Source organism: Eptesicus fuscus, chromosome 4 (assembly GCF_027574615.1).
Source record: "Eptesicus fuscus isolate TK198812 chromosome 4, DD_ASM_mEF_20220401, whole genome shotgun sequence".
Classification (NCBI taxonomy): Eukaryota; Metazoa; Chordata; class Mammalia; order Chiroptera; family Vespertilionidae; genus Eptesicus; species Eptesicus fuscus.
The window spans coordinates 75,401,872-75,423,357 of record NC_072476.1 but is presented as its reverse complement, the minus strand read 5'-3'; the positions used below and the strand labels follow the sequence as shown (position 1 = coordinate 75,423,357).

Below are 21,486 nucleotides of genomic sequence, written 5' to 3'. Positions count from 1 at the left end.
ACATTTTGTTCCAGCAAAGCAGACAAAGATCACGATTCAAAATACGATGTTAATATTTTATTAGATGCCTCAGGGCTTAATAAATACAGTATGCACATTGGGCTTTCTCACGTAGCTACTCAAATGCAAATATACCAGTTATCCTTGCGGGGTTATGAAAGGTCAGCTTCAGTCTCATGGCCAGTGGGGAGTCAAATTTTTAAAAAAGAAAGAATAAAAGATTTGAAAGGCAATAAGAGGAGGTAGTGATAGGCCTGAATCGAAAGGATAAAGAAAAATATGCCACTGGGCTGATCAGTTTTTCAGTTCAAAGTGACAGTGGTCAAAAGCCTGGAAAGCATCTGGCAGTGACCTATTTTCAGAGTGTCACAATGTGATGAATGTCACGCTGTCCTGGCCCTGGAGTGCTGGTCACCCTGGATGATTTCATCCCTGAGGTTCTGTGAGGATGGACTCCGAGGCTCTCCTACAGGTTTTCATTCTGATTAATTAGCTCATTAGGCAGGGTTGGCTAACTCTCTCCTGAGCTCTGCACCTAGGCATTGGTGTCCATGTAATTATTATCCAAACTGAGACAATTTTCAGAGTTTAGGCGACACTACTGGTAATTACCCTGGAACAATAGGTATAAACCAGGGTTGTCCAAGGCAAACCAGATGCTGGTCACTCAAAAAACATACAAAACCAACATTTTAACCTTGGTTCTCAGAAGGTCAGTGTATACTAACCATGGGGTTAGAGCTAATTAAATATCTCATACTCAGAGTGAAGAACTATACACAGGCTTTAGAATACGCCCCATAACAACTTTTTTACTACTTTCCTTAGACCTCTTTCTCCCTTCAAATGAAATTTTACTGAGAAGTCTAACGTGTAGAACAGATGAAATCTGAACCACTCTGAGTGACATGGGCATGAGCGCTAAGAGCCTCTCTTCTCCCTAGCAGCCCTGGAGGGGCTCCTCAATAGACCATGTGAAAACCACTCTCCTGGACCTTACTCTCTCCATCTCAACATTACCTTGTTCCTCAAACATTCCCACGTGATCCATTTTGGTTAGAAAGGACTAGAGCTTGCTATTCTAGATTCCCTGGTTCCTGTTCCAGCTAGCCAGATCCAGAACAAACTGGCAGTTTGCAGCCCTTATAGTAGCTCCTCCACTCACAACTACTGATAGCGTAAGTATGGACCAGGACCCTAAGAGCCGGGGACCTCACAGACCGCATGGTCTGCCTCCTGGGTGAGTTCATCGGGGCATCAATAAGTCATATTAATAATGAGTGGACAGCAAGTTGCCCCTCTGAGGACTTGGAACAGGTTCTTGGCCCAGAGTTGTGTTTGTAACTGCAGAAACCACACCATCCTTCAGCACCCCTTTGCAGGTGCTCTGACCTAAGGACATGGAAACCTAAGCAGCTTTGGCACTGGGCGGTAGTGAGGCTGAAGGGAGGAGCTTTAGGCACAGTGGCAGGAGAAAGGCATCAGGAATTGACAGAGTACCCAGGTAAAGGATGAGAACGAGATGAGGCTGATGGGGAAGCACCGTGGCCAAGAGAAAAAGCTAGCACCCAGCAGTCAAAGACGGGCCAGGTCTTCTAAAGAAATGTATCAGGAGCTTTGGGAGGAGAGGAAGCAAAATAATAAACAGTACCTAGCTCTACAAATAAGAGTTGAAACTACCAACCTAGAGGCAGTTTTTACATAAACACAGACACAGTACCAGGGGGTTCCTGCTTCTGGTCAGTCACACGTAAGTGACATCCTGTCAGTACTGCGTTACTCGGAGCCATGCCTAAGGGAAGCCTACCTGCAGGCTCAGCCCACCCATTATAATCATCGGCACTCACTGGAATCATGATTCAAGCATCTAGGAAGACGTGATTAGTCACTATAAGCTGGCTATGTGCTTTAAAAACATATCAAGTGACCATAAACATCTCAGGCATCATCTTGAACTATAGAAAGTATGTGTTCATACTGTGTGTGTGTGTCCCTTCCGGAACAGGTGAAAAGCCCAAGTCAGCAGTATGATTTCGAGGTCTCCTGCTCTCTCTCCTAATGAGTCTGAAGCCAGACACAGAAATATTTATGGAGTCCCTGGGAGGGGGTCCTGGGAGTCACTATTTTAGCCCAGTCCGTGTTTCTTCAACCCCGGCTGCACAGAAGAATCATGGGGCAATTTAGAAAGTAACCGAAGCAGGGGCTCCACTCAGGCCCATTCCATCAGGGTCTCAGAGGCTGAGGGCCCACAGGAGGTATTGTTAAAAAGGCTCCCCGCGCTGATTCTAACGTGCAGGCGCACTGGGAACCCAGCCCAGACTCTCCCCTGCTGGCGACCAGCTGCTGGTTATTCTAATTCTCCAAACAAGTCAGACCTTCGATTTCAGGGCGAAGCCTTCCCCTACTGCCCCAGCTCTAGCCCCAAGGAGAAGCCAGCTGCTCACAGGGTGACAACTCCTCTTGCAGCTGCTTTAGCAAGGTCTCCAGCAGGGAGCTCCAATGGGGACACAGGGGGGCGCGAGCACTGGGCGTCATCTGCACACCCGCTCCTAATGCCGCACCCAATGAAGGAGGCTGGGGCCCAGCAAGGCGGACCCAGGCAGGAACCCAAGCATGTCTGGGCTTTCCTTAGTCAAAATGATTCATTTTCTCTTGAAAACGTTATCTTATTTCTGCAATGACTAGATGAGAACACTCCTTTTCAATAACTCCTGTGTCATTTCTGGTATATATTTTTTTTAATAAAGGCAACTTTTATATATACAACTACTCATATTTTCATCTATCTGGAAAAATACTGTAACTTTCACACATTCAACTAAACAGTCATTAATTAGGAAACATGTCAAGCACCATAGTTTTGCCACTTGAAAGAAAATTTACCATGTATTGTATCTTAGTCAAAGAAAAGGAGAATTCCTATAAGCACCTCAGCATCGGCCTGCAATTAGATACCTAGAAGAGTGTGTACAGCGCCTGGCATTGGAGAGGCAGAAATAACACTGGGGAGACCTGCCTGCGAGTTAAAAATCAAGGGCCCGGAATGACCCGAGAAGCATTTCCGTGGCTGAGGACGTCCCTGCTCACGGAGTCGGAGCCATCTGTGAAGATGTGAGCCAGTCGCCAGTCGCCAGCAAATGACAGCTCATGCAGAAAGCTATATTTGAACTGCCTGCTTCTCATTTTCCAAGTGTAATTCTAAAACTGTCAACTTAGATACCTAAAAGCACTGCTTGTTTTTCCATTTTCCTCTCCAGTAATTCTTTTAAACTCTCATCTCTGTGCTTGAAGTACAAGTAATCAGAAAAGGAGGCCCCCCGCCGCGCGCTCTGCAGCGCCCTGAGGCTGGGACACTCCTCTCTGCCAGCGCCATCTCTCTCCCGGCCGCCCTCTGCCCCGAGGCTGTCCTTGCTCTTCTCCTGGCGTCCTTCCTTCTGCACGGCCTCCTCCTCCTCCTCTTCTTCCTCCTCCTCCTCCTCCTTCTCTTCTTCCTCGCAGGCTTCCTGGGGCAACCGGGGGGCCGTCTCGGGCTTGGTGGAGAGATCCTGGGGCACGCAGAGCGGCCTGCTCCGCGGGGCCGGGGCCGGGCCCGGGCTGTCCGGCTCCACCTCGCAGCAGTGGTCCTCATCCTCCTCTTCATGGCTGGAGCTGCCCCTGGCGCTATCCCCGTCAGACTGGAAGGCCCGGCGCTTCTGGGACAGGTCGAAGGGCTCCTCCTGCTCCAGGCTCCTCAGGACCCCCGCCTGCGCCAGGGCGATTCTCCCCCTTCCAAAACCTGTGAGAGCAAAGGCAGCCTTCAGGCCCTGGAAAAGCCTTTGAAAATGGGTGGCTGGTGGTACTCAGGGCCCTTCAGTGTAGCTTGATTTTACATTTTAAGCATAGATAAGGTCCCCGAAAGAATCTACAAGGTGAATTTGGTAACATGCACCAAAAGCTAAAAACAAGCCTGGCTCTGACTTAGCAATTACACGACTGAGAATTTAAACTATGCAAATTTGCAGGTGAACAAATCTGTGTGTGAGTGTGCTCATCACCACATTTTTAATAATGAAAATGTGAAGACAATTTATCTATTTAATGGCAGAGATTTGTTTAAATAATAGTACATCCACACTATGAACTATGTGTGGGAGATGCAGAGCCCTAATAACATAAAGGGGTATTCTTTCTCTATATTTAAGTATAAAACATATATATTTATTATGTACTAGAGGCCCGGTGCATGAAAATTCATGCACTGGAGGGAGGGGTCCCTCAGCCCTGGCCTGCCCCCTCTCACAGTCCTGGAGCCCTCAGGGGTGGGAGGCAACCCGGCGATCAGGGAAGGTGATGCCCCCATCACAGCTCTGCTGCTGCCACTGCCGGCAGTGCAAGTCTCAGCTGGCCCTGGTTACCTGAGCCTCGGGAAGCCCTGGGAGGCTGGCCAGCCGCCATCCGAGGCTTGCCTGTGCCTTGGGCCGGCCCTGGGTGGCTAGGGGGCTGAGGGGACTGGGGGATTCCAGAAGCAGGTGTGCAGAGCGGCTGGACCCGCCTGGGGGTGGGCCCTGCCATGCGCCTGCCGCCCCAGCGGGGCTGAGGGGACTGGGTGCCACCATCTTGTGGCTGTGGGCGCTGCCATCTTGGAGGGCGTGGCAATTAGCATATTCCCTCCTTATTGGCTGTGGGTGTCGCCATCTTGTGAAGGCATGGTGGTCAATTAGCATATTCCCTCTTTATTAGATAGAATATTTATAGTGTAGACCCAGTTCACTCATTCTCTCTTCCTGTCTCTGTCTCTTAAAAAAAATGACAAAAATCTAAAAAATGAGGTGATTTTTGACATTTTTTTATTTCTAATGTTTTTATTTTATTATTTTCAGTGAGCTTTTACCATAAGAAAAAAAGATAAAACAATAATACGAATATTTCCACCCTGAAAAAAAAAAGATATCCCATAAAGGGGTCCTCTGGGGACCCCAAAGCCCCTGTGTCCAACTACAAGTGTCCCTGCTATCAGGTACAGTGATGTGAGAGGGTCTCACTGTTAGTTTAGTTTGAGGACTCTAGACACCCACTTTTTCAGGAGCCAACAGGCCCGTGGAAGGGCTCCACCTGATTTGACCTTGGCCATAGTAAGGCCCCGAGGAACAGGTGGGAGCGACTGGAGAGGTGAAGTAGGAGGGATGGGCCTGGGCTTCAGCCAGAGCCTGCTGCACCGCAGGAGGACCAGGCTTCCGGATGGGGACCCACAAAGCAAGCTGATGTCCAGCACTGCCAGCCTCAAGATGCCGTCAGGCAAGGAAGCTGTCTATAGCTTTCATCTTGTCGGGGGCACAGGGAGGGCCTTTTTGATCTGGGCCTTGGTTTTTGAGCCATTTCAAAAACCGGAATGAAAAATGAGTGACACCTTTTGTAGATGAAAACATTAAAATAGTTGCAAGTCTGTCAAAAAATTTCAAAGCAGCTCTGTGATATACAGTGATGTTCTTTATTTCTCCAGGATGATAGAGTTGTCAGGTGCCTGCTAGGCTTTGAGTGTCCATACGGGGCGAGTTGTGGTGAGCAGGTTAGGTTATCAGTGCAGGCCTGTCTCATCATGGCCTTCTATGTCTCCAGCCCTGGAGACTGAACACATTTCACCTGTTCTGGAAAAATCCAGGCCTAAATTGGGAAGCCGCTCAGGCAACTAGAGATGTGAAGAAGAATTCAGGTGAAAATCATTGTCAGGGTGGAAAAATTGCTTTTGTTTTTTAACCATAATTTTTCAGGGCTTTTGCACCAATTCTAGGCCTTGCTTTATGACCACAGTTCCCTGTCGCCCAAGAGTCAGGGCGACATTGTAAAAATCTGAAAACCACAATCATTCTGTTGTGTGCTGCTTACTTGTGAATATGTGTGCCAATCTGACCATCTCTTTTGGAAAAGGGTGGGAGAAAGAGCAAACACAAATGAATCACCTGTGTTTTTACCTAGTGTGGTGAGCACTGGCTTGACTCAGAAATTCTTGAATTGGGACCCCAGTTCTGCCTACAGACTTGCTCTTTGACCTTGAGCAGTTTATATCATACCTCCTGGCCTTGGTCTCCTCTTGTATAAAATGAGAACTACACAGACTACTTTGTGGAATTGTGGGAATGAGCTCTAACGTGTCTAGCCCTGTGCTTTGATTATACTAGTGACCAGAAGAGAGCAGCCAGCTAGTACGATTTAAGTTACCTCTATGTATGGTCTTCTCTCCCTACACGCAGACCTCCCAGAGGACAAAGCTGGTCTCCGTCCCTCACTGCTGCCCGGCTCAGAGCACACGCCTAGGACGGACTGCACTTACTGCCTATTGAAAGGCTGCCTGATTAGGTGACGAAGGAGCCAGCTGCCAAGTTCAGCAGATCTGGAACATGAACTCTGGGGGCCCAGGGACTGACAAGCAAGGCGAGAACTTTCCATCCGTTCAGTCAGGACTCAGGGAGGGAGACAGCCCCCACTGAGCAGGAGGACGGCCCTTGAGCCTGTCTGGTCCTGAACAGGTCAGAGGAGGCCTACCTGCTACAGACACACCTTGGCTGACCACAGAGCTTGCAGACAGACCTGTTTTTCCAAAAGGGGAAAAACACCACATGCCCTTTAACAGCTGTGTGGTGAAGTGTATACAAGACAGGCTCTAGAGTCAGAAAGGTCCGTGTTCAAATCCTGACTCTGCCACTTTTCAGTTGACCAACTTCTGGCAAATTAATGTTGGGAGGCCTCAGTTCCCCCATCTGTAAAATGGGGATAACGGAAGTCCCTCCAGCCTGAGGCTGGCATCATTCCAATGTTCCAATTGACTTTCTAGACTTCATTTGTACTTAACTACCTTCAGATCTTGAGCATTTTATTTATTATCATAACATGGTCAGCTTGCTCCTGCTACCCTGCTGTAGTCTTGAAAGCTGTACTCCCTTTTCAACCATCAGAATAAAGCGAAGCCCCCTGTAAACAAGATCACTGCCCACTTGTTACCCACTGGCCTCGCAGGCATGGGGACTTCTTGGAAGATTAATACCTTGAGAATGGAGGCCCCGCTCCATGACACCATGCTTGACTTTCATGTGGCGTGTCAGGTTCCCCTTCAGGGTGAATTTGCTGGGGCAGTAGAGGCACTTGAAGGGTTTGCTGTCAGAGTGCAGATGCATGTGGCCCATAAGGTTGTGCATCCGGTTGAATTCCTTCCCGCACAGCTGTCCGAGACAGAGACACGGAGAACACAGGTTACTTGCAGACAGAGGACCCCACCCAGGTGAACCCACAGCCAGGCCCATGTGAGGCCCTTTGCTTGGATCTGGGCATTTCAAGTGACTTCCAAAGAAAATGTCCCCATGGAAGTCAAGGAGGGGGTAGATTGTGGCCAGGCTCAGACGGGCAGCAGGTAGGGATGGATTCTTGAGATTTTGTTCCTGTGGTAGAGGATAATGAACTCAGGTCATTGGACACCAGAGGCCACATGGTCAGCCACCACACCATACATTTCTAATTTTTAAATTTGCTAATTATTGGAATGAATTTCAAAGTCAAAAGGAAAATGGAGACATGTAAAGGAAGGAGTGTGTCTTTTCTCTGGGTAGAGATTTGAAGTACTGAAAATATTATCTCAGGTATACAAGAAGTAAACATGTTTTATTCATTTTTTTTTCTTTGTCATTTCTCTTTATTTCTGTTAAAGTGCAAATGCATGATGGACCACAACAGTAGTTCTCCAACTGCTTTCAGAAGAGACACTGTCTTTTCCAAGGCACTGTTTGCAGGTGGGGAGAGTGTGCTTTGCTGGCTCTTGTTGGCAAGCAAAGGCACCCATCTTGTCCTTTCAGTTCTCTCTGTTGGCCTGTAGGACCGTGAGACCCATTTAGGCTTGGACTAGCGCAGTCCAAGCCTTAGCAAGGCAGGGCTTGGAGACTCCAGCCCTTCCTTGGCTGTGCTTGGACACAGTGTCAAGGGAGGAACATTCCCCATCCCACCCCAACCTCAGAAGCCAGTACGGAGTGAGAGATGCCATGGAGAGAGGACTAGGAGTACCGCGTCCTCTAAAGCTGACATCAGTTTTCCTCTCTTCCCGCGAGGTATTTTCAGGGCCATTGTTGGGGATTCTGGATTGAATTTTTGTTAATGAAGGCTATGTTTTCCTCATGTGGCTATGGAGGTGAGAGTTGAGCTAGCCTTGGCAGAATGGGCAGACTTAACAAATGGTGACCTTGAGAGGTTAGCTCAAAAGAATGCTGGATGGTAGGAGGAAGCCAGCCCGGGGTTATACATTTGTCACAGATAATCCACACATGGATAATGAATGGTTGGTTCTGTATTTTTAAATGATTCATATTTGGGAGTTTTAAGTACTTTTTCCCTTTTTACTTCCTTACTAGCAAAGATGAATTCCCACACTCAGTACTCAGAGTATGTGCCCACCACATACATTTGGAGAAGGTGACCCAAGAAGGGAAAGGCTGAGAGAGTTGGTCTAATTTCAACATCCTCGGGAGCCCTACATGTGGGATGGATATTTGCTTTCTTTTATTTTCAACACAGACTATGTATTAAGATATTATCAACCTGTGGCTAAGTTTTGCACATGTGTGCAAGTTCTGGGAACCTTTTGTGATCTATTTATTAGCTTAGCTTATGCAGTTCTCCGTTCTGGCTACAGAAAAACAAAAGCTTTGAATCTAAAGATTCTGCATTAGATATTCAAGTCATGGTCATTTTAGAAAAAGTGTACTTAATTTGGTTCCTGATTATTTGGCATGATGCTGCAGCAGAAGACTCGAAAACAGCAAAATTAGCTCTACCTCCTTCCCCCTCCTCCCTCCCCAACAGCAAGCCACGCAGGGAGAGAGGAGCTGGAGGCTGGGGGATCAGTTAGGCTACTGCGCTAGTCCAAGCCTAAATGTGTCTCACGGTTCTACAGGCCAACAGAGAGAACTGAAAGGACAAGATGGGTGCCTTCTGCACTTGGATCCCATGAAGGGCGAAATTCCACAGTTAGTTATTATCTGTGGTTGCCGAGACATTAGAAGCTGGACTTCTGAAAGGGTCTTATAAAAGCGATAGAATTTTAGCCTAACCTTGAAGAATGTGTAGAGTACCTTTTTTTTTTGGGGGGGGGGGTTGTTTTGCCACAAGAATAGTCTTTTCATTAAACATATTTAGATTCCTCCCTCAATCTTAGACACAGGCAAGGTCACTGTCACTGTTGCTGCCACAACTGCTATAACTTTTGGGTCAGAGAAGACCCTGCACTTCACCTGCCCCAAGGTCCCACCTCCCTTCCCCTCACCCCTCTCCCACCACACACACAGAGGTGTGCATACATCATAATGGCTACCACGGGGCATTTCCTAGAATCTTCCTCAGCCTTAGACAGGCAACATTTTATGAACCTTTATCAAAGCCCAGTGTGTGTTTTTCTATTCTAATGTTTCTTTTCTGACTCAATTCATTCACGACTAAACTTCCTGGGACATTTCAATGCTACGTGGGGACATTGGGACATTGATATTGTCCCCTGAAGTCAAGGCCTATGGCCTCAGGGAAGGTACATTGTGGGACATGACCGGGAAGCTATATTTTCTAATGTATGATTGGTAAAGGAGACTGCTTTCTGTGCTATTGGTAAAATTTAATTTTTATTTACTAGAGTTATCCTTCATGGTTTACGTAGCTTACTGGGCCGCCAATGGAGAGCTTTCCCAGCCTGAGTGGACTCTGAAAGATGGTGGGGCACTGAAAGATGCCAAAAGCACCTTCAGAAGTGCTAGGGCTACCTTCCTTGTCTTAGTGGCTAACCTCAGCATCCAGCAAAGGGGGACCAGAGAAAGAAGCCTGGGTCCATTAAAGATGATGCTGTGGTTTGAGATATGAGCTCCAAGCATAGTCACTGTAGCGGAGGAAGGGAGTTAGACTAGAAAAAAGAAGTCAGAGCGAGAGGGAGCACCAAAACCCTAGTTTCTTCTTCTGAGAAAAGCAGCCATCTATGTCAATGGCCCCTTTCATCACGACAGGCGAGGCTAAGAGCTTGCTCAAGTCAATACTTGCTGCATCATTTCCTGCCCAGGTCTGCGAAGATTAAGATACGGGCAGGTATTGGTGGGGGAAACTGCTGGAGTGGATAGGACAGCGTTCCTCTTGCAGGTGGTCATCTCAGCCCCCCACCCCTCTTAAACTCTCAGTTCTCTAATGAGGGATATTAGTGAGCCTGATACGAAGCCTCAGCTTCCCTATCGATGCCCACATTTATACCTACTTGTCAAGAAGTAGGTGGGCCTCAACATTTAATAGGAAATTGGAACAAATGTTTTGAACTGTCCTTTAATAGCGGATTGCATGGGTCATTAGGCTTTGAGAGGGCAGAGCAGAGAGGTGATAGGGAGACCTCAGAGGGATACAGAATGAGCTCTCCATTTTCTCTTCCCTAAAATGTTGATGATAATAATAGTTTCTTATAACGGTTATTATAAAGATCAAATGAGACAATTCATGTAAAGGGTCTGGCAAATAGATCTCAATAAATATGAGTTTTTATTACTATCATTATTATGGACTATGCTCTTACATTCCAGAAATAGGGAGATCTTTGAAGATGGGGTGCTGTCTTTTTAAACTAAGTTATTTGCAGGGAATACTGAAGGAAGTGAGGGATCCTTTGTGTAAATACCTGCCAGGTTACTCAAAGCATAATAGAAATGGAGGCAGTTGTGCCTGACACAGCACTGGGAAATGTGGATGGAAAAAGAAGATTCCTCTTAGATTGCAGGTTTTGGGAGAACCCAGTATCTGGCTCCCTGATCCTCAGCCCTCTAAACAGCTGACAGGCACCCTGTTCCTCATCTTCATAGGAGTTCCAAATTCCAGCTCCCTGGTGCCTCTTCCCTCCCTGAACCAGGGCCTGGAGATGCCTCAGGCAACTTCCCATGAGTCCCAGCGATGATGCTGACAGCCAGAGCCACAGAGAAGCCCAGGCAGCTGAGTGCAGCGGGCAGCGGCTGGGCTGGGGCCAGAGGCCCACGAAGCCAAGAAGAGCCACACTGCTTTGCGCCAACCAGCCTATGTGAGCCTGAGGACTGAGATGCGCCAGGAAGCCTGTGTTTTCCTATTCTGGGAGAAAAGGTCAAAGAGCTGCAGCCTGCAGCCCAGGAGAATGGCCTCCGCTAAACTGCCCTTCCCTTACATTCTTTTCTCTCTCTCTCTCTTTTAATAAGAAGGGTGTTCCTTTCCTCAAAGGGAGAGAGAGGGAGGGAGGGAGAGAGAGACTGTAAACTGTCCAAAAGGGCCGTGAGAAAACAGGAAGCTTTGAAAAGTACAAGAGAAAGCAAGATGAAATCTATTTGCAGGCGGGCCCCTGGGGACATGTGAGGCATTGTTAAGCAGGCAGTTCATACAGCTATATCCTTCCTTCTGCTGAGGAGGGCTTTGCTGCCAAAAGGCTGCTATCTGGTCACTGCCTTAACCCCCTCAATGCCAGCCTGAGAACCTTGGTTTCCAGTACTGAGCCCCTAAAAGTCCCCACATGGTTTCTCCCTCATGAGGCATCCAAGAGCCGGAAGGGAAGATGGGGCCTGTTTGGCAGAGGCGGTGGGGACCCTTTTCGAGGAGACCTCATCCTCTTCTATCAGCTCTGCCCTTGGCCTTCAGGCCTCTACTTCAGACCAGGCTGCAGATGACCTGGTGATTCATAACTTAGGCAGCTCCCGGCTTCACCCATCTCAAAGGAGAATGTGTCCCGGAAATTCTGGATGGCTGCTTTTCCTGGACAGGTTTCCCAAAGACGGCAGCTGGTTCTTTGCTTTTATGGAGTGTGGCCGCTACAAGGAGAGCATCCAAGTCGACCCCCGCGTGCTTACGCAGAATCTGGGAAGCATCTTTCTGAAACAAGCTTAAGTGCACAGGCGCAGGTCTCTGGACCAGCTCCAGCTGGCTCCAAGAGCTAGGAGTCCAGGAGCCGAGCCAATAGCAAAAGAGCCCAGAAGGGCAGTAATTTCTTTTTATAAGGAAAGAAAAAGAAACAGAATGGAAACCTTTCTTCTCCTCTAATTTTCCATTCTATTGTTAATGCTTAATCCCACCGTGAGCGAACTTTGCTGCTTGCTGAGGACAGCTGTTTCCACTGAACACGGACTGGAGAGAACCAGTTCATATTGCAACAGGGGGAGGGGTTTATTTTAGGAAGGATTTTTAGTGGCGAAAGTCCCAAGAAATTAGAATCTATTACTTAAAGAATCTCCTTTTTTTTTTTTTCTTGCAAGGTTGGGGTAAAGGAGACAGAGCTACCCCTCTCAGAGTATGGCAGGAGCATGGCCTGCCCTTCTCCTCCCCCCTAACGCCACCCCAGCCATGCCAATCCTGTGAAGGAATTGTCTGCCCTGTTACCATGATAAAGCCTTGGTTTAGTTGTCTGGCCCTGTTCTCCACCATCACTATGTAGCCTGCCAGCCACTCCTCTCCGAAGGCTATGGATTACACAGCAGTGAGCAAATGGCCCTCCATTCCTTTCCCAACTCTGAAATCCCCAAAAAGCTCCACCCAGGATCAGACTTCCAAGAATCCAGCACAACATGGAAGGGAATCAAAGCCCACAGGAAACCCTCTCAAGGTGACCCGTTTCACCGTGGCATCTGGAGCTAGTTTTCCCACACACAGAGGCCCATTACATAGCCTGTGAACTCAGACATGCTCTGAAATGCCTTTGAAGTGAGGAGGGTGATAGTAGGAAGGGGACACTGAGCAGGGTGGCACTTTGCAGGGAGATGGGAACAAATAGAGGGAGAATCTGCGGTATGTTTCTGGCACTTTCCAGGAGACACAGAGCTCGTATTCAAGGTGACTGACACCTGTTCTTGTTTTAGAAATGTCTAAGAATGGAGAAGGGCCACCTGCGTTTGATTTTTTTTAAAATTCCCCTTTAACATCCAATTCTTTTTGTTCTAATGATACTAGTTTATGCACTCTTCTAGGCGGCCTCCTGACCTACAGCTGCTGAGAGAACCTAGGCCCCAGGAAGAAGTGACCTTGAAGATACCAGTTCAGTTCCTGCTCCAGGCCCATCTCCCCTTGGAGAGTATAAACTGTGCATCGTTTCAGAGCTGGCATTTTATGCTACAAGTCCCTCTCTCATGGTGTGACCAGATATCCAGAGCCTAATGCACACTCAAGGAGAAGTCGAGTTGAGTTTCTGAACCATAAAGTTAGCCATCAGACACCCATGTACGGTGCACTATCATAGGGAAAGAGGGGGCAGTTGTTTAAGAAGGGAGGCCTGAAACATCAAGCCAGGCTGGCTCACTGCATCACTGGGCCCTTGTTATACTTGCATTGTACAGTCTTCTATGAACTGGTACCAGAGAGAACCCTCTAAATCCTCAGATACCACCAGGGCCATGAAATCACCCAGGCCCCTCCGAGGCCCTCGATATAAAGAAATAGGACTGTCTCTGTGGCCCCAAATCACACATAGCCTGCAAGCCCTTGTCCTGTATTGGCTCTGCCCCCTGACATATCCTTCCGTTTCAGAGACGTTTTCTTCCTGGTTTAACCACTACTGCTGGACCTGAATGGATGAGGTGGAGGTGGGAGTTGGTTGGACTGGACAGGTGTGAAATTTTAGGGAACTATGCAATGGCTAACTATGCAATGGCTCCCTTCTTATTTTAACAACTTTATGTGCTCTCTACCAGCAGTTGATAAGATAAAAACTATAGAATGTGCTTGAAGTCCAAGAGTAAATTCAACACAGGAATGAAGAGCGGAAAAGAGCTCCTGTTTGCACCTCCATTGTAGGAGACAGGAAACCCTGGCAGGCAGCAACAGCTCTATTAAAAGTGCAGAGGTCAAAGGGCTTAGTGAAGTGGGTAGAAAAATCAAAGAAGTGCCTAGAGAGAGAGGACTTGGTCTGTGGCGTCCATTGGCTCATGCAGCAAGGCGTGCAGCCTAGGCTGTCTGTCACAGGACCCCACAAGAAGGATCCTGAGTTCTGCATAATGCTCTGTTTTTACTATCTTAAATTCTTCCTAACATTTGAACAAAGGGCCTCACATTTTCCTTTTGCACCAGGTCCTACATGCAGCTTCCTCCCTATTCAGCTCAGATGACTCAAGATGGACATAACTTGACTTTCAAACTACTAGAACTTGAAGGAAAGGAGGGGAAACACCAGTGGGTGGCAGGAAAAGGGCTGGAGGGAGAAATCTCCCTCCCCCCACCTCCGGAGAATGCCCACACAGGTCTAGGGAAGCTCTGGTTCCTGACCCCTCTCACCCTGTCCAGGAGTGGCCAACACAGGAAAGAAGTTGTCTTCACAGGGGGTTCCTTCAAGTGGGGAGACATGCTGCAGGGGCATGAACGCAGGAACAGCCCCTGGAAGCAGGACACCCTACTTCAGAAATAGGGGTCGACAGAGAATATCATTTGGACCCCGTCAGACATGCAGTAACAGAGAGAAGGGAAACCTCCGTTTCCAACAGAAAGGCTTAGTGTTAGCTGAACATGGTGATTTCCCTCTTCTTCCCCTCAGCTCCCTCCTCAAGACGTGCATTCATTGACACTTGCCGGTACATTCCTTGGATGAAACTACCCAATCCTGAGCAAGACTCCTTTTCCTCTTAGAAGTGAAGAGCAGCAATGTTGGGAGGGGACCGCCTGGGAAGCCCAAGCATTTCTGAGTGACACCACTCAGTGCCTTGGGTTTTACAAATCTTCAGCTCACACATTATCTCAGCTGATGAAAGAAAAATCCAAGCAAGTTAATGTGACACGGAGACTTTAACAAAGATGCTCCCTGGTCCTTAGGAATAAGTGAGAAACGCTTCAGATGACTGTGCTCACAGTCATTCCTCGGCCCAAGCAAGCATTTTTGAGGTCATCTGAGGGCTAGCCTCAGAATATCTGTCATCCTCTCTGGAAGACCTGCCTTCAAGTTATGTCACTCAGCCCAAGTATCAGGAGGGCAGGAGGGGAGGGGTCAGATGGGAGTGGGGGCAGTGCTAGAAGCTTCTCTGACTCCTTTCTGTATTCTACTCATTGGCTTGTACGGGGAAGAGGGCCACACTGGATTGCTCTTTTCTAGAACAGGAGCTCTCCACATCCCTTCATCCTTGAACCACCTCATTCCCCAAGTGGTCCTTCCACCCTCAGACCTTCCTCTACTGGTGACTCTACCCCCAGGAACTGATTCCACAGTGAGACAAGCAGGGCCCAGCTGAGGGTTGGTGTGAGCAAAGGTGTGGTGGAAAGAGAGAAAGAGCAGCAGATGAGCCTGGGGTTGGCCATGGACCTACTCTGAGCTCCTATGGCCCTGATGAAATGGAGTGTGAGGTTCCCTGGAGACTCTTCCCCGTTGGGCGTTTGCACAACCCTCAGAGTCCCCCCTTTCCACGCTCTCCCAGGGCCCCCTGCCCACCTTGCATTTGAAAGGCTTCACGTCAGAGTGGACGATCATGTGTGCCTTGAGGGTCTGTTTCTGCACAAAACTCTTGTAGCAGAGGTGACACTGGTAGGCGCGGATGTTGGTGTGGATCAGCACGTGTCTCTTCATGTTGGCCAACAGAGTGAACTCCCGTCCGCAAATCCCACATTTGTGCTCCTTCACACCCTGCAGGGAGGCAAGATTCAAAACAACTGTGGTTAGCAGGTAACCTGCTTTCATCTGGGTTGTAGTCTTTGTTTTTCTTTCTGCTGCATAAATCCATGATGAGCTTGCTGATAGATATTTAGTTCCAAACGGTGTGGCTTTAGCCTTGTTAAATTGCTATTTTCCTGAAAAATGTTGATTACGTAATCTTTTTTTCTCTCCAAAAACCATAAACTACATAAAGTTAGAGAAAAGGAAAGCTAATACTTCTGTTGTTCCTGCTGCTGCTGGGGTTAATTCTATAGTAGCAGTTCTTGGGGATTAACTGGATTTTGGTAAGAGCACTGTGGAATGATATTCTAAATGAATCTATAATCCTGCTTTCATGATAATGAGAAAAAACCCTCCCAAACTGATAATATCATTTCCCATATCTTGAGTTCTTATTAATGGACTTGAAAATCCCAGAAGAACAACTTATATCTACACTTCCATAAAGTACAACTTGATAATCATTTCTTGAGATGGTCCCCTTAGTTCCTATAGGCCACAGTGACCTCTGTTTGATTTGGGTATAGAACCTCCTCTAAGCTAGCTTCTGTCCTATAGAGATGATAGCTTTCCGAATTAGAAAAGGAGATTTTCTAGTTTCCTTGCTGTTTGTGGAGAAGTGTTTGAATAACTTAAGCATCAATGCCCTTAGTTGAAAGCATTTCTAGGGACTCTTAGCATGAATAGAATATTAGCTGATCCTGACTAACCAGTGCTTCCCTGAAAAGGCCTTTGCAAGGAGTCTTGATCCAGAACGACTTTTTGGAAGGAAAACTTAGAGAACTATAGCATTAAAATTAAGGCGAATACAGGCTTAGATCAAGTTGCCTCGCTAACAATTGTACTTTATAAATCCCATATTGGCTGGTATCCATAGTGACTTATAGAGGGAGGGGTTCCATGCTTAGCTCTGCCTCTCTCTGCCTGTATTTTCAGTTCTTTAATTTGGGACACGGTAAGAAAGTACCAGTCCTCAGTTTTGATGAGCCCATGGCACTAAAGGGTGAGTTCAGATCTCTGCCCAGCCACTTACTGGTTGCATAACCTAAGGCAAGTCTTGTGGCCTTTCCCGGTGAAGGCTTCCTCATTCAAGATGAAGAGGTAAGCCATGAGAAGCTGGAATGCTCTCTAGTCTAATTATTGCAGAGGAGTATGGACTGATGCTAATGAAGATATCTCAATGTAAAATATGTGTTGCATATTCAAACAGTGAGTTTAAATTATGAAATTAATGAAAACTATTTTCTTGATGGCTTGTAAAATTTACTTAGGATCTTTCTCCTCAAGATTGTCTCTATACTGGCTATGATGCAGTCATGCTGGGACCAAGAAGTACCTACTTATCACTGTTTTGGAATTTTCTATAGAGAAATCTGTGTCCAAAGTAAAATTCACATGTGGGGTGGCCTAGAACCCAAGTGAATGGGAGCCTGAACACAACTTTGGGGAACACAGGAAGCCACTGTGTCTCTAAAAGGATCAGTAGAATCACAGAGGGGGAGTTTGTGGAGTTGTTAGGAGAAGGGAGGGAAGTGGGTGAAGAAAGGGAAGTCTTGGCAATAGGGTTCAAGAGCTCAGGTACTGGAGTCAGAGATTCTGGGTGACCTCCCCATGCCTCAGGGTCTCATTTGCAATTTTGGAGTAATGAAACCCACAAGTAGCTCTTAGCATTGTTGAAGCGGATTACATGCAAAGTAAAGCAGCTGCCACATAGAAGCATTCAATAAATACTACCTCTCGCTGTTTGCTGACATCCTTTATTAAAATGCATTCTGTTTCCTAATTTAAATGAGACTTATTTCAGATACCAGGCTATTTTCCCACTTTGACTTCAGTTTCTACTCTTACAGAATGTTTATGTTTCAAAATGCACCTTTGATTCCTTATCCACACATGTAGGAGCCCCATAAATCAGCGAATGATCCCTTTGGTGGCTGAAGTCTAGTTTCTTTGTTGACGGTCCCTGCACTCAGCAGGCCCCTCTTCTCTGGATGCTATCTACAGATGCCTTGTGTGGGGCAGGAGCTGTTTGCACACAGTTCACAGGCAGCCACACATTTGACCTCTGCAGCAGAGCCAGAAATGCCCTGTGCTATGTCCTAACGCAGTGGTCGGCAAACCGCGGCTCGCGAGCCACATGAGGCTCTTTGGCCCCTTGAGTGTGGCTCTTCCACAAAATACCACGTGCGGGCGCGCACGTACAGTGTGATTGAAACTTCGTGGCCCATGCGCAGAAGTTGGTTTTCGGCTCTCAAAAGAAATTTCAATCGTTGTACTGTTGATATTTGGCTCTGTTGACTAATGAGTTTGCCAACTACTGTCCTAACCTATCAAATAAAACCCATCATGGCAGAATATAAATGGCATCTTGACTGGGGAAAGTCCTCCACGGACCTTTAAGAACTAAAGAATGTTTTAGGAACTCTGGCTTGCTAGAAGTCTCTCCTGCCAAGAAAACCACTTGAGGTCAAAGGTGTGAGGGTAAAGGTCAGTGGGGCAAACCTTCCCTCTCAGAAGCTCAAAGCAGCCCCAAGTCAGCTCAGCTGGTAAGATTTTGGGACACCACTGGGGCCTTGTTTGAGTTCACCCTGAATGACTCCAGGGCTTTGGTTACAAACTCAGCTGAACGGAGACCCGTGGGCCTGTATTTCTCCTTGAAGACCCTAGCTCAGGGAAGATAGAATCTAACCAGAGAAGGATGCTCTCTCTGCCTCCTCCATACAATCCACATGGCACCACAGTCAGCTAGGCAGGGGCTCTCCCAGGGCAGCACAGACCCTGCTGGACGCTGCTTCTGTTCCCCCAGAGCCACCTGCACATGAAGCAGGTCTCACAGTTGAGGGAGAAGACGGGGGGGAAAGGAAACCACTGCTTCAGCAGCAAGAAACCAAGCGAGTTCTCTAGAAAAAGGCCCTGATTAATGTATCTCGCGCACAGCGCTGGTCTCCGGTAGATAAAGCCTGATGACACACTCCTGCTGGCACCCTGAATGAGGTTTCCAGAAACAGAATTTTAGAAATTCTAGGAAACCAAGAAGCAAGAGCACAAAGAATTTATCTTCCCTGCCGTTTCCTTCCTCCTTCCCACCTTCTTCTCCGAACAGTCCACATCATTTACTTCTAGGCCCATCTCAGACCCCAGAGGGCTGGCTAGGAAAGGACTTGATTGCTAGTCTCGTCCTTCTCCCCACTGGCAGGTGAGGGAGGACATCAGGGCTCAGGGGAGGGGAGCCGCCGCCCAGGGTTGCACAGCCCCTCCTGGCAGAGGTGGGGAGCAGCGTGGTCTCCTGCCCCCCGCCCCCCCACCAGGGCAGGGCGCAGCCGGCCCCTCCCCAGGCTGGGGTCCCGCGTACCTTGTGGGTGAGCGAGTGCTGCTTGAGGTGGTGCGGCTGCACGAACTCCATGCCGCACTCGGAGCAGATGTAGGGCCGGATGTCCTTGTGCTTCATCATGTGGTTCTGCAGCTGGCTCGGGTACTGGAAGGTCTTGTCGCACTCGGAGCAGTTGTACTGGACGGGCCCGCGGTGCGTGGTGAGGTGCCGCTTCAGCTGCGCCAGGGTGGGGAAGTCGAGGCCGCACTCCACGCAGATGTTCTCCCGCCCGTTGGCGTGCTTGGCCTCGTGCGCCTTGAGCTCGCTGGGGTAGGCGAAGCCGCGGCCGCACACGCGGCAGTTGTGCGGCTTCACCTCGCTGTGCTGCATCATGTGGCGCTTCAGGTGGCTGGTCTGGGTGAAGGCCTTGTGGCACACCTGGCACTTGTGCGGCCGCGTGCCCTGGTGCGTGAGCATGTGCGTGTGCAGGTGGCTGAGCTGCTTGAAGAGCTTCCCGCAGCGGGTGCACGCGTGCGGCTTGATGCCGCTGTGGCCCAGGATGTGGGTGACCAGGTTGTACTTGGACGTGTAGGACTTCTCGCAGGTGGGGCACTGCCAGCGCTTCTGCGCCCCGCCCACGTCCACGTAGTAGCTGTCGTCGATCTGCACGTTCACGTCCATGCGCTCCACCTTCTGCTTGGCCTCCTCGCTCTCCGGGGGCTCCGCCTTGCGGGGCAGCAGCGGGTCGGGGGGCTGCTTGGGCAGGAAGGTGTGCCGGCTGAAGGGGAACGGGGAGGCCGCGGGCACGAAGAAGGGGAACACGAGGCCCGGGGGCACCTTGGGGTAGTAGGGGTAGGGCGCGGGCAGGAAGGGCGCGGGCGCGGGCGCGGGCTGCGGCCACACGGCGCTGGGCTTCACCGGCTCCTGCTTGACGCGCTTGCCCCCCAGGTGCTCCAGGGTGCGGTAGAACTGGAAGCCCACGTTGCACAGGTCGATCATCTGCGAGTCGTATTTGGGGCGCGGGGGCTGCGGGAACAGCAGAGGGAAGTTGGGGTGGCCGTGGAGTTTGCTGTCCTCGGGGTGGAGGGCCAGGGCGGCTTCGTCCGAGGGGTGGGTATAGGGCATCTTGGTGGGCACGCTCTTCCGTTTCCGGGACCCTCCTCCTTCAAAGACCCCCGGGAAGCCATCCAGGTCTCCGGGAGGAGGTTCGTACCGGAACTGGGAGAAGGGCCCCCTGAGAGCTTCTGGGAAGGGGTGTCTTTGGGGAGCCTTCCCTCGGGAAACCACTGGCTGCAGGCAGTGGGGGAAAGAGGGGGCCCGCTTCACACCCAGGTTGAAATGCACATCCTCATCTTTGATCATCTTCAGTTCCTTCTGCATCCTTGGCAATGTTCCTTTAACGATAAAGAAAGTTATTGTTTAAAAAAGAACCTTTTTTTTTTTTCCATTAAGGGTTTTGGCTAGATGTCAGTACTAATTTATGAAGAGTAATGCTTGCTTAGTACTGACCCTCATTTATCCTAGGGCTGTTCAAAATATCACTGCAAACCTGGTCTCAAATGTGGAGAGCACTGGCCTGCTGGAGGGGAACCCTAGGGCTCCAGGACCCCCTCAGCCACAGAGCCATAGCTGGGAGGGGGCTGCAGGTGGGGTGAGGGCTGTGGAAGTGGACTTCATGGGAAAGAAGAAACCTGACACTCACCGGGCTATTGTTCCCACTTAAGCTGAGGGTACAAGGCCCACAGAGATGCAGTGGCATGTTCAAGTCCCACAGCTCTTCAATGGAGCAGTCAGAGCTGGGACTTTTCAGCCTGAGATGGAATTACCTTCGCTAATGGTGACTTAAATGTGTCTTTAGGGTTGTTTTTCTCTAAGGGAACCACTGCCTCTCTCTGTCTGGGGACCTTTGCTGCTGAGGAAGGGGATATTCAAGGCCACGTGGGAGAGGGGACTTGAATGATGAACTCAGATCTCAGATGTTCTGAGTACCCACCCTGAGCCAGGTGTGCTGCTGGGATGTATGGAGTGAATCAGATCAGTGTGATTAAGAAAAGCATATAACCCAATGTTACAAAGTCATCTTAGCATGTGTGCATTCTAATCCAACACCTGAAACAACGTCAGGTGGAAAATTCCAGGACTGAGAGTCTCTAAAACTGCACTGCATTTCCCCCGTCACACAGGTGTCAGAGTAAAAAACGCCCTTTGGTGACTCCTGCCGTCCCTGACATTTCTCTGCTGAGCCCGTCACTGCGGCCTGGTTGACTGCATCATGTGTGTCTAGGACAGGCCGTGGGGCCTCCGTCTAACCAGGGACCGTGCTCTCTTTCACATGTCTCCTTGCCATTTTTCTATCCTCCTCACATGGATACTGGTGGGATGATCTAAGTGGCTGGTTCCACAATTCCATTGAGAGCCATTTCTACCTAAATCTCTTACGTTTTAATAGGATTGGCCGTTTTTGCTCATTAGAGGTTCCCTCAGAGCCAGTCACCCTGGCCAAGTGTAAGGTCTGGCCTCGGGACACTGGAGACAGGGCTGGGATAGGGTCCTGGACTAA

At 49.0% G+C, this 21,486-nt stretch overlaps 1 protein-coding gene across 1 annotated transcript; it reads right to left on the bottom strand.

Annotated features, from left to right (window-relative positions):
• Window positions 1–3,212: 3,212 nt before the first annotated feature.
• ZNF366 (zinc finger protein 366) lies at window positions 3,213–20,320 on the bottom strand. Its single transcript, XM_008161918.3, has 4 exons — window positions 18,969–20,320; window positions 15,395–15,586; window positions 7,019–7,193; window positions 3,213–3,775 (listed from the first exon to the last, which is right to left on the bottom strand). Exons 1-4 carry the CDS (start codon window positions 20,304–20,306, stop codon window positions 3,213–3,215), a joined length of 2,268 nt encoding a protein of 755 aa, XP_008160140.2. The 5' UTR covers window positions 20,307–20,320.
• Between the last annotated feature and the right edge of the window lie 1,166 nt (window positions 20,321–21,486).

What these genes read in the sequence shown, in the direction of transcription:
- ZNF366 (XM_008161918.3), bottom strand. Translation starts at nt 20,306, where the DNA reads ATGCAGAAGGAACTGAAGATGATCAAAGATGAGGATGTGCATTTCAAC. An exon ending in TGAAGCCTTTCAAATGCAAG is followed by an intron (nt 7,194 to 15,394) that starts GTGGGCAGGGGG and finishes TGTCTCGGACAG; the next exon opens with CTGTGCGGGAAGGAATTCAA. An exon ending in GCGGGGCCTCCATTCTCAAG is followed by an intron (nt 3,776 to 7,018) that starts GTATTAATCTTC and finishes TTGCTCTCACAG; the next exon opens with GTTTTGGAAGGGGGAGAATC.